At 39.8% G+C, this 10,799-nt stretch overlaps 1 protein-coding gene across 1 annotated transcript; it reads left to right on the forward strand.

The window, feature by feature from the left end:
* The first annotated feature begins 1,997 nt into the window (after positions 1 to 1,997).
* On the forward strand, positions 1,998 to 3,094 carry LOC117619114. The gene is made up of 2 exons (XM_034348966.1): positions 1,998 to 2,835; positions 2,934 to 3,094. Exons 1-2 carry the CDS (start codon positions 1,998 to 2,000, stop codon positions 3,092 to 3,094), a joined length of 999 nt encoding a protein of 332 aa, XP_034204857.1.
* Positions 3,095 to 10,799: the final 7,705 nt, after the last annotated feature.

Genomic DNA, 10,799 nt, shown 5'->3' on the forward strand with positions numbered 1-10,799 from the left:
GGAGATAAAGAAACATGCGTGTACGTACCCGCGGTGGCCCCGTCGCTGACGATGATGACCTTCGAATTCGTTGGAAGGTATTGTACGCACTGGGTTCGAATAGCCTGCGAGCATAAACAGTCATAAGTTCCTAAAAGTTTAAAGCTTACCCAACAAGAAATTATCTGAATATGTACCTCCATTCTGTGAAGGAAATCTCAAGTTCAAAGGCTTCTGCTGAAGAAATTAGAAATTATCTGAATATATACAGACCAATTACAGAAACCGGCGGGCAACAGCTTCTGTATGCTTTCTGTTTGAACAAAAATAGTGTGGATGAAAACATGCATCGCCCTGTTTCTATAGTATAGTGTGGATGAAAATGATAGGTAGTCTATTGAGGAAAGTGACTACCTATTGATGCACAAAACAAAATATGAAGTCTATGTTGTGAATGTTTCTATCCTCACGCCAGTTTTGGTTTTTTAAAAAGTAGAATATCATGTCCATCAATATATTAATATAAAAAAATTAAAACAGCCAATCAAATAAAGTTTCAAAAAATTTCCTTTATCAAATAGGAAATAGACTTTTACCCAAATAAAAAAGGATTGGGATTTTAATTTTTGTTCCTATATAAAGCAACATGAACTTAGTTCGAAGCAGCTGCACACAACAAAAGAAAATAATTGAATTTGGTTGTTTGCTCTCCAACCTCCTACTTCAGAATTTCTAATTCCAGGTTAGATAACTTTGCATACTCTTTTTTTTTTTCCTTTGTTTATTTACTTTTTATGAGAATCTATTTGTATATGTTCTATGCATAGAATATGATTTTATTTTTTTATTTTGGTTTGTGGTATAATTTATCATGTCTTTAATAAAATTTGTAATTGGTTTGTAGTTGAAGAAACATCCTAAAATTGATGGATTTTTCAAAAGAAAACATATTGAAGTTACCTCATATGTACCTGATTATAATATTGAGACAATAGCATATGAAAATCGTTCTGGATCTCCAAGAATTGAGACGACTGATAATGAAGTTGATATTAGTACTTTAGAGCGCGACCCAGGGCTACGTCCGCAAATATGGAATTATCCTGTCAATCAACGTGACGAAATTCGATGAGCTTACATTAACGTCGGTCCATACCAACCTATACTTTCCAAGTATCCAAAATCTGGGTCAGTAACTCATCAGCTTAGCTTTCAAAGTTCATGGTTCAAATTATTTCCTTCGTGGTTAGAATATTCACCTGTGAAAGATGCAGCTTTTTGTCTACCGTGCTATCTTTTTAACAAACCATCTGGACATTATGGAAAAATGCTTTCACTCTTGAGGGATTTCAAAGTTGGAAGAAAGTTAGAGATGGAAAAAATTGTTCTTTTCTAAATTACGAGGGGAAAGATCTTAACTCCCCCCATAAGATTGCTGATTGGATTTGATGTCCCAACATATACAGAAAAAAAAGTCGTTGATAATTATTTTTTCCCAACAAATTGCAGACAATCGACTACGACTTAAGGCAACAACTGAAGCAGTCAGGTGGCTTGCATTCCAAGGATGTGCTTTTAGAGGCCATGATGAAAAAAAGAATTCAATCAATCGTGGAAATTTTCTTCAAATGTTAGAAATATTGGCTGCATATAATGAAAAAGTTGTTGGAGTTATCTTAGATAAAGCTCCCAAAAATGCCTCTTACACATCACCACAGATCCAAAAAGAAATTTACATGTTTTTTCAACTAAAGTGAAGAAAGCAATCTATGAAGAAACTGGGGAATCAAAGTTTTGTATAATTGTTGATGAAGCACGTGATGAATCCAAGAGAGTGCAAATGGCTATAGTGTTGCGATTTTTGACAAAGAAGGTCTTATTCAGGAGTGCTTTTTTGGGCTTGTTCATGTGTCAGACACTGAGGCATTAACTCTGAAAAAGGTATATACTCTATATTGTCTCATAATTCACTAAATATTCAAAATATTAGAGGACAAGGATATGATGGTGCAAGTAACATGCGAGGTGAATGGAATGGGTTACAAGCTTTGATTTTGAATGATTGTCCATATGCTTACTATGTTCATTGTTTAGCACATCGATTACAATTGGCATTAATTGCATCATCAAGAGAAGTTATTCATGTTCACCACTTTTTCACTAAATTGACTTCTATTGTCAATATTGTTGGTACTTCATGCAAGCGTAATGATGAACTGAAAAATGCTCAAGCTGCTGAAATTGAGCACATGATTGCAATTGATGAGCTCGAGACTGGGAAAGGAATGAACCAAATTGGCACCTTACAACGTGCTGGTGATACTCGTTGGGGTACTCATTTGAAATCAATTACTAGCTTGGTAAATATGTTTAGTGCAACATGCATAGTTCTAATTAATATAATTGATAACGGAACTACTTATTCTCAACGAGGAGATGCTAATGCAGCTTATGAGGCAATGACTTCATATGAATTTATCTTTATCTTACATCTTATGAAAGAACTTATGGAGATCACTAATGATCTTTGTCAAGCTTTGCAATGTCAATCTCAAGACATCATAAATGCCATGAATCTTGTTACTTCCACTAAAGCACTGATCCAAGAATTAAGAGATGATGGATGGGATTTTTTGCTTACCAAGGTGCATTATTATATGATAGATATTTTTTATGCTACAATAGATTCTCAACTTCAAGAATTAAATAGCAGATTTAGTGATCAAACAACAGAGCTGCTTATTATGGGGTCGGCTTTGGATCCTCGTGAAGTGAATAAATCTTTTAGGATTGATGATATTTGTCAATTGGTAGATAAGTTCTATCCACAAGACTTTGAAGATCATGAGAAGATAGGTTTGAGAAGACAACTTCAACATTTTGAGGGTGACGTCGTTAGACTTCCAGAGTTCACTTGTCAAAAATTTCTGATCTATCTCAATGGATGGTAACAGCTAGAAGATCAACGACATATCCACTTGTTTATAGAGTGGTTATGCTTGTGCTTACTCTTCCTGTTTCTACAGCAACTGCAAAGCGATCATTTTCTGCTATGCGTATAGTAAAAACTAGGCTCCGTAACAAGATGGAAGACGAATTCTCACAGACTCTTTGATTATGTACATCGAAAGGGAAATTGCAGAAAAGTTTAGCATTAACTCAATCATAGATGGTATTCGAGATATGAAAGAACGACGAGTGTTATTTTGATACCTAATTGAATAAACAATTATTTTTTGCCTTTAATTTTTCCAAACATTGTTAAGGTTGAAAATTTGAAATTTTTTAATGTCTTGTTTGGTTTATATATTGGCCCCCCAACACATAAATTCCTGGCTCCGCCACTGAGAAGGTCAATGATTTCCTCGTGTTCACAGGATGGATTAGGAAACAAATATGTAATTATATGCTGTAGAATATTTCTTTTCCTATTGTAATTTAGATTCCTAGAATAGCTTAGCATCATTATAGGAAATCTCTTGTATAAAGTTACACTCTCAGACTCAATGAAATTCATTCAGGCAAATATCTTTCTTCCCTATTTTACATGGTATCAGAGCAGGAAGACATACCCTAGCTCTCTGCTTTTTTTGCCGTGTCAATTTTTCTTTCCTCTGCCATTGTTCCTCATCATGGAGCGCGAGCAATCTTCGAAGGAAGATAAGAACAATGAAGGCAAGAATAATGCCGTCGATCCTTTTTTTCTCTACCATTCCGATCATCCAGGATTGGTCCTTGTTTCCAAGCCTCTCAATGGCGATAATTATTCGACCTGGTGACGAGCCATGACCATCTCTTTAAACGCCAAATCCAAGTTGGGTTTTATAGATGGTATAATAAAAATGCCGTCTGCCAAGAGCTGTCCAGATGATCATGCTTCATGGAGTAGATGCAACGATATGATTCTCTCGTGGATCCTCAATTCAATCACACCTGATCTTGCAGAAAGTGTCATATATTCAACTACAGCCCAAGAGGTTTGGGAAGACCTTCGGGATCGTTTTTCTCAGAGCAACACCGCTCGTATTTTTCAAATTGAAAGGGACATCGCTTGTATTTCCCAAGCTCAAATGACTGTTGCTGCATACTATATGAAGCTGAAAGGATTATGGGATGAACTGGGTTCTTATAATGACACCGTTTGCTCTTGTGGGGCAGATCATAAGCGACGCCAATTGATGCAATTTCTCATGGCCCTAAATGAGTCCTACAAAGCAATCCGAGGGCAATCTTATTGATGAATCCGCTACCTGATGTTCGCCAGGCCTACTCTTCCATTGTTCAAGAAGAAAAACAGCGCAGCTTAGGTGATGCACGTGAGACAACTGAGACTGCAGCCATGGCCGTTCGAAGAGATGAACCCGTAGCTCTAGCCGTTTGACCAGGACAAGGTTCTTCTTCTCGTTCCAACTCCTCTAACCGCAAGCCGTTGCATTGCTCCTACTGTGATAAGGATCATCATGTACGAGACACATGTTGGATGTTGCATGGGTATCCACCAGGGCATCCGAAACATAAATCAAACCGGTCCAATCGTGGAGGCAATCGTTCTCAGTTCGACAATTCCAACAATTCTGCTCACTCTTCAGTCAATCATGTCAAGGAAGGTCCAACAATGCAGGAGATGCAGTCGGTGATGAATGGACTCTCTGATTTACAATTTCAACATATATTATGTATTATGAACAATTAAGGGGCAAATCAATCCTCCAATCCTAAGGCCAATGCTGCTGGTACTTCTTCAGGTTTGTCACAAGCACCGTTGGGCCTCCATCGATTAATCCTCGATAGTGGTGCAACTGATCATATTACTTCTTCTCCAAATTTGTTTGTTAACTGTCGTCAGAACACTATTTTACCGCCAGTTATTATGCCAAGTGGAGAACAGGCTCCAATCACATCTACTGGAACTTTACCTTTGAACTCTGTTATTTCTCTGAAAAATGTGCTTGGTGTGCCATCTTTTAAGGTGGATTTGATGTCTGTGAGTCAAGTTACAAGAGGTCTCAATTGTTCTGTAACCTTTTTTCCATATTGGTGTGTTTTGCAAGACTTGACAACGAAGACGACGATTGGTTTGGGTAAACAATGAGGCGGACTTTATTACTTGGTTGCATTGGCATCAACAACACCAAGCCCTAAATTCAGATCCTCCACTGCCATTGCTAGCCATCCATCTTGTTCTCATGTCACCTCCTCCACCGACTTGTGGCATCACCGATTAGGGCATCTATCTTCCTCTAGCTAGATTAGATTTTATGGCAAAAAATTTGCTCAATTTCCCTTTCAAATCCAATAATGCTTGTGATGTTTGTGCACTTGCAAAACAATGTCGACTTCCTTTTTCTGCTAGTTCAATTTTGTCTGTTGGACCGTTTGAGTTAATTCATTGTGATATTTGGGGCCCTTACAAAATTCCTTCTTTTTCTGGTGCTAAATATTTTTTGACAATTGTGGATGATTATTCTCGTTTCACATGGGCATTCTTTATGCAGCACAAAAGTGAAACACAACCTTTACTTACAAATTTTTGCTCATTTGTCAAAAATCAATTTGCTGCATCCATTGCTAACATTCGAGTCGATAATGGGGGGAATTCTCTTCTATGAAAGATTTTTTCCAACAAAATGGCACCACTTATCAACACTCTTGTGTCTATACACCCCAACAAAATGGGGTTGTAGAGCGCAAACACTGTCATATCCTTGAGTCCTCCCGTGCCCTTCGCTTTCAAGCCCATCTCCTTTTGCGTTTTTGGGCAGAATGTGTTCTCACCGCTGTACATTTGATTAATCGTTTGCCCACACCACTTCTTTCCCAACAGACTCGTTTTGAACTCCTTTATGGCAAGGCCCATTCCTATTCCCATCTTAAGGTTTTTGGGTGTCTTGCATATGCTACTGATGTGCATGTCCCTCATAAATTCGCTCCTAGAGCCAAACGTTGTGTTTTTATTGGTTACCCTGTCGGTCAAAAAGCTTACAAGCTCTATGACTTTACCACTCATAAATTTTTCACTAGTCGTGACATTGTTTTTCATGAAAACATTTTTCCCTATGCGTCCCCTCAATCCATTCTAACACTTTCAGCCCCCGTCCTTCCTCATTTTATGTCTGACCCTTATATTTCAGACTCATTCCCCACAACCTCCACAGCACCATTAGAACCGGTCCATCCCGTCACCCCATTTGAAATGGCTAGCCATATTCTCCTTCTGCATCTCCGGATCCAGCCACTTCCACCTTTGATCAGTCCATTCCTGCCAGCGTCGTTTAGCCCCCTCCCGTACCAGTTTTACGACGTTCTCAACGACATCACAGTCCTCCACGTGCTTTACGTGATTATGTTTGCAACCAAGTGACGTCTCCCAAACCGTCGCCGCCTTTGTCGTCTGGTTCCACCAAAGGTACGAGGTATCCTCTTTGTAACTTTCTCTCCTACCATCGTTACTCACCACAACATCATTCTTCTGTTGCTACCATTAGTCAGGATGTTGAGCCCAGCTCCTATACAGAAGCTGCTTCCCTTTCACACTGGACGGACGCGATGCAATCTGAATTGGCAGCTTTAGAAGCCAATCACACTTGGTCTCTCACTCCCGTCCCTCCTGGCATGAAACCCATTGGATGTGGCTGGGTTTATAAAATTAAACGCCACTCAGATGGCACCATAGAGCGTTATAAAGCTCGTTTGGTGGCCAAAGGTTACAAACAGTTGGAAGGTATCGATTATCATGACACTTTTTCTCCCACTGCTAAAATGATTACTGTTCGTTGTTTATTGGCTCTGGCAGCTGCTCAGGATTGGTCCCTTCACCAATTAGATGTCAACAACGCTTTCCTTCATGGTGATCTCCATGAAGAAATTTACATGTCTCCACCTCCTGGTCTTCAGCGACAGGGGGAGAACTTGGTGTGTCGCCTCAACAAGTCGTTGTATGGTTTAAAGCAAGCTTCTCGTCAATGGTTTGCCAAGTTCTCAACAGCTATTCAAACTGCCGAATATGTTCAGTCCAAAGCAGACTACTCATTATTCACATGTCGGAATGGAAAGTCCTTTACTGCCCTGTTGATATATGTTGACGATATTCTTATTACGAGTAATGATCTCAAAGCTATATCCACTCTTAAGAAATTTTTGCATAGTCGTTTCCGAATTAAAGATTTAGGTGATTTGAAATATTTTCTGGGCATTGAAGTCTCTCGATCAAAGAGAGGTATTTCTATCTCACAGCGGAAATACACTTTGGAAATTCTGAAGGATGGTGGAATTTTGGGTGCTAAACCCGTGAATTTTCCCATTGAGCAAAACATAAAGCTCTCTGATATAGGCGAATTGCTTAGAGATCCATCTCAATATAGGCGACTTGGGGGATGCCTAATTTATTTAACTATTACTCGGCCAGATATCATGTATTCGATACACGTATTAAGCCAATTCATGCATACACCACGCAGACCGCATATGGAAGCTGCCTTGCGTGTGTTGCGTTATTTGAAAGGTGCTCCAGGACAGGGTTTGTTTTTCTCTTCTCAAAATGATTTGTCTTTGCAAGCCTTTTGTGACTTGGATTGGGCTGGTTGTCCAATGACTCGTAGATCCACTATGGGTTATTGTGTTCTTTTGGGATCTTCACTTGTTTCTTGGCAAACAAAGAGGCAGAAAATAGTGTCACTCTCTTCAGCAGAAGCCAAATATAGAGCCATGACAGGTACATGCTGTGAGTTATCTTGGTTACGTCCATTATTAAAGGATTTACAAATATTGCATCCGAAACCGGCGTTGCTACATTGTGATAACAAAGCAGCCTTACATATAGCAATTAATCCCGTTTTCCATGAGAGAACCAGGCATATAGAAATGAATTGCCACTTTATTCGGGACAAAATACAGGATGGTTCAGTTGTTACCAAGTTTGTTACTTCGGCAAATCAGCTTGCGGATGTATTCACTAAACAAGTGGGAAATGAACCTTTTTCTACCATGATTCGCAAGTTGGGAGTTCTCGACATTCACTCTCCAACTTGAGGGGGAGTGTTAAGAAGGTTAATGATTTCCTAATGTTCACAGGATGGATTAGGAAACAAATATGTAATTATATGTTGTAGAATATTTCTTTTCCTATTGTAATTTAGATTCCTAGAATAGCTTAGCATCATTATAGGAAATCTCTTGTATAAAGTTACACTCTCAGACTCAATGAAATTCATTCAGGCAAATATATTTCCTCCCTATTTTACAACATCTGGGTTCAAAAGTAAGCTTGGAGTTTTTTCGACATCAGGGACAAAAGAAAGTGCCCCCTGCCTCTGAGTACAGACAAAAACATCCAATTTTCCAGTCGTCAAATGTTGACCGGGTCGTGTTCATTTGTTTTGGTTAATGTTCATGTTAACCCGTTAAGTTAACGAGTTGACCCGATACAACCCGTTAAGTTAATGGGTGACCTGTGAGATCCCACATCGACCAAACGGAGAGGGGTGATGTGCCTTATATGTGCACACCCGCATCCATCTAGCACGAGGCCTTTTGGGAGCTCACTGGCTTCGGAGTCGTAGGAACTCCGAAGTTAAGCGAGTTTGGGGCTAGAGCAATCCCAGGATGGGTGACCCACTGGGAAGTTGCTCGTAAGCTCCCAGAAACAAAACCGTGCTGGCAGAGAGGGGGGCCCAAAGCGGACAATATTGTGCTACGGCGGAGCCGATCCTGGGATGTGACAATTTGGTATCAGAGCCACTCTGCCGTGTGGTGCGAGTGTGCCGACGAGGACGTAGGATCCCTTAAGGGGGGTGGATTGTGAGATCCCACATCGACCAAACGGAGAAGGGGTGATGTGCCTTATATGGCACACCTCGCATCAATATAGTAGGAGGCCTCTTGGGAGCTCACTGGCTTCGGGTTCGTAGGAACTCCGAAGTTAAGCGAGTTGGAGGCTGGAGCAATCCCAGGATGGGTGACCACCCTGGGAAATTGCTTCGTGAGCTCCCAGAAACAAAACCGTGCGGGCTGGTGAGAATGTAGCCAGACCCAAAGCGGACAATATCCTGCTACGGCGGAGCCGGTCCGGGGTGTGACATGACCAATAGTTTCTCCATAAAAGAATTCTATTTAATCCACCCATCTCTTAATAATCAACCACCATATTTTTCTCCGTTTTCCCCATCTCTCTTCAATCCATCCATTATTTTCAGTTTCTCTTATCTTTTTTTTCTCTAATCATATTGTGACCCTAAGAATCAATCTCACACTAAAAAACTCATAAATTGTCTTTGAGATTGATAGAGATCAAGAGGGGAGGAACATGAGAAATTGAAAAGGTGATCAGTTATAATTTTTTATTTTTTATATATTTATTCCTATCCATCAAACTATTTTTTCAATTCCAGATTATACACAGACAATGACTTTGCTATTAAGAGAATTAGACTCTGCTTTATAATTGACCAATTAGGATTATGTTATATAATTGTTTATCATAAAATCATTATTCCCACAGTCTACGCGCTACTTAAAACCATTTTATTTGTTATTTTTTCGCAATTGTATACTAAGGTAATGGGCCTTATTTAGTTTATCGCCTAGGGCCACCCAAAAGTCAGGGCCGGCCCTACTAACCACCAGCACTTTTTTTTTTCCTACTCCAATGGCAACCCCACCCTACACCATCTCTCAAGTGAAGATGTTTCTAAGGTTTGAGAATTGAGCCCCGCTTTGTCCCAAGAGCATAAAGTTTTAGACTCCAACCCCTCCCACGCCACAATAGCATCCCAGTCACAAAATTCAAAAAAACTCAAATTCAAAGAGAAAGAAAATCAAAATTAATTCCTATTAAAAAAAACTATTCATGTAGTCTAATGCTTCTATCTCCTGGATTGCCTCAATTACCAGCCAAGCCGACTCGCTCCCATAGTAGATGAATCCAGTTCAACTGATTTGCACCCACGAAACATCAAAAAATGGATTTTTAATTCTAAATTTGGATTTTTGGGTTGGAATTTATTAAATTTATGTGAAGGAGGGGTGGGGTGGTTCTTTCTTTGTCTCTGTTTCAGTTGGCAGGTGGTAAGCAGGGAAAGAGAGGGAGGGGCGATCTCGTGGTGCTGGTATTGGGCTGGATCGGCGAGGGCTTAAGTCGGAGTAGGGGAGGATGAGGATTGGCTGGGTAGGATGATGGGAGGTAGACTTAAGTGCTGTTAAGTGGTTTGCCACATGTGAAAAAGCTAGCAGGGAAACAGGGTGGCACAGACATTTGGTAACAGGAAAATTGGACTCCCCCCCTCCGCACACCACTGCCCAGTGCCCAACCTCTCTATCTCTCTTTTGCTCCCTTCTCTACTTCCACGCTCACACCACTACACAACACAAATTCACAGATCCATTATGGCCACTGGATCTTCATCCCAAACAGCCATAGCCCCTTCAAAATTCAAAAAAAACAAACAAACAAACAAACACCACAACAAAGTCACTGTATCATCGTCCCAATCTTCTCACCACCCCCAACAACATCAATGGATATGTTGAGATGGGACAAATTTTAGGGCATAAAAAGATGGGTGGAGAGAAAATGGAGAAGAATATGAGATAAAATTTTCTACAAAAACAAGAAGAGGAGAGAATTTTCCACAAAAAAAAAAAAAAAAAAAAAAAAAGAAAAGAAGAAGAGGGGAGAAAATGGAAGAGAAGAAGAAAGTGAAGCAGATAGGAAAACGAAGAAAGAGATGGGAAGAGAAGAAAATGTTAGCGATATCTTAACTCAATTAGGAGATTTATTTCCTAGTTTATTATGACTATATTTCTTTCCTTTTGTACAAATATTG

Source organism: Prunus dulcis, chromosome 1 (genome assembly GCF_902201215.1).
Source record: "Prunus dulcis chromosome 1, ALMONDv2, whole genome shotgun sequence".
Taxonomy (NCBI): Eukaryota; Viridiplantae; Streptophyta; class Magnoliopsida; order Rosales; family Rosaceae; genus Prunus; species Prunus dulcis.

Excerpts from the sequence above, each read along its gene's own strand:
- LOC117619114 (XM_034348966.1), top strand. The coding sequence starts at position 1,998 with ATGCGAGGTGAATGGAATGGGTTACAAGCTTTGATTTTGAATGATTGT. Across the intron at positions 2,836-2,933 it reads TGAAGATCATGAGAAGATAG|CTAGAAGATCAACGACATAT; the intron begins GTTTGAGAAGAC and ends GGATGGTAACAG.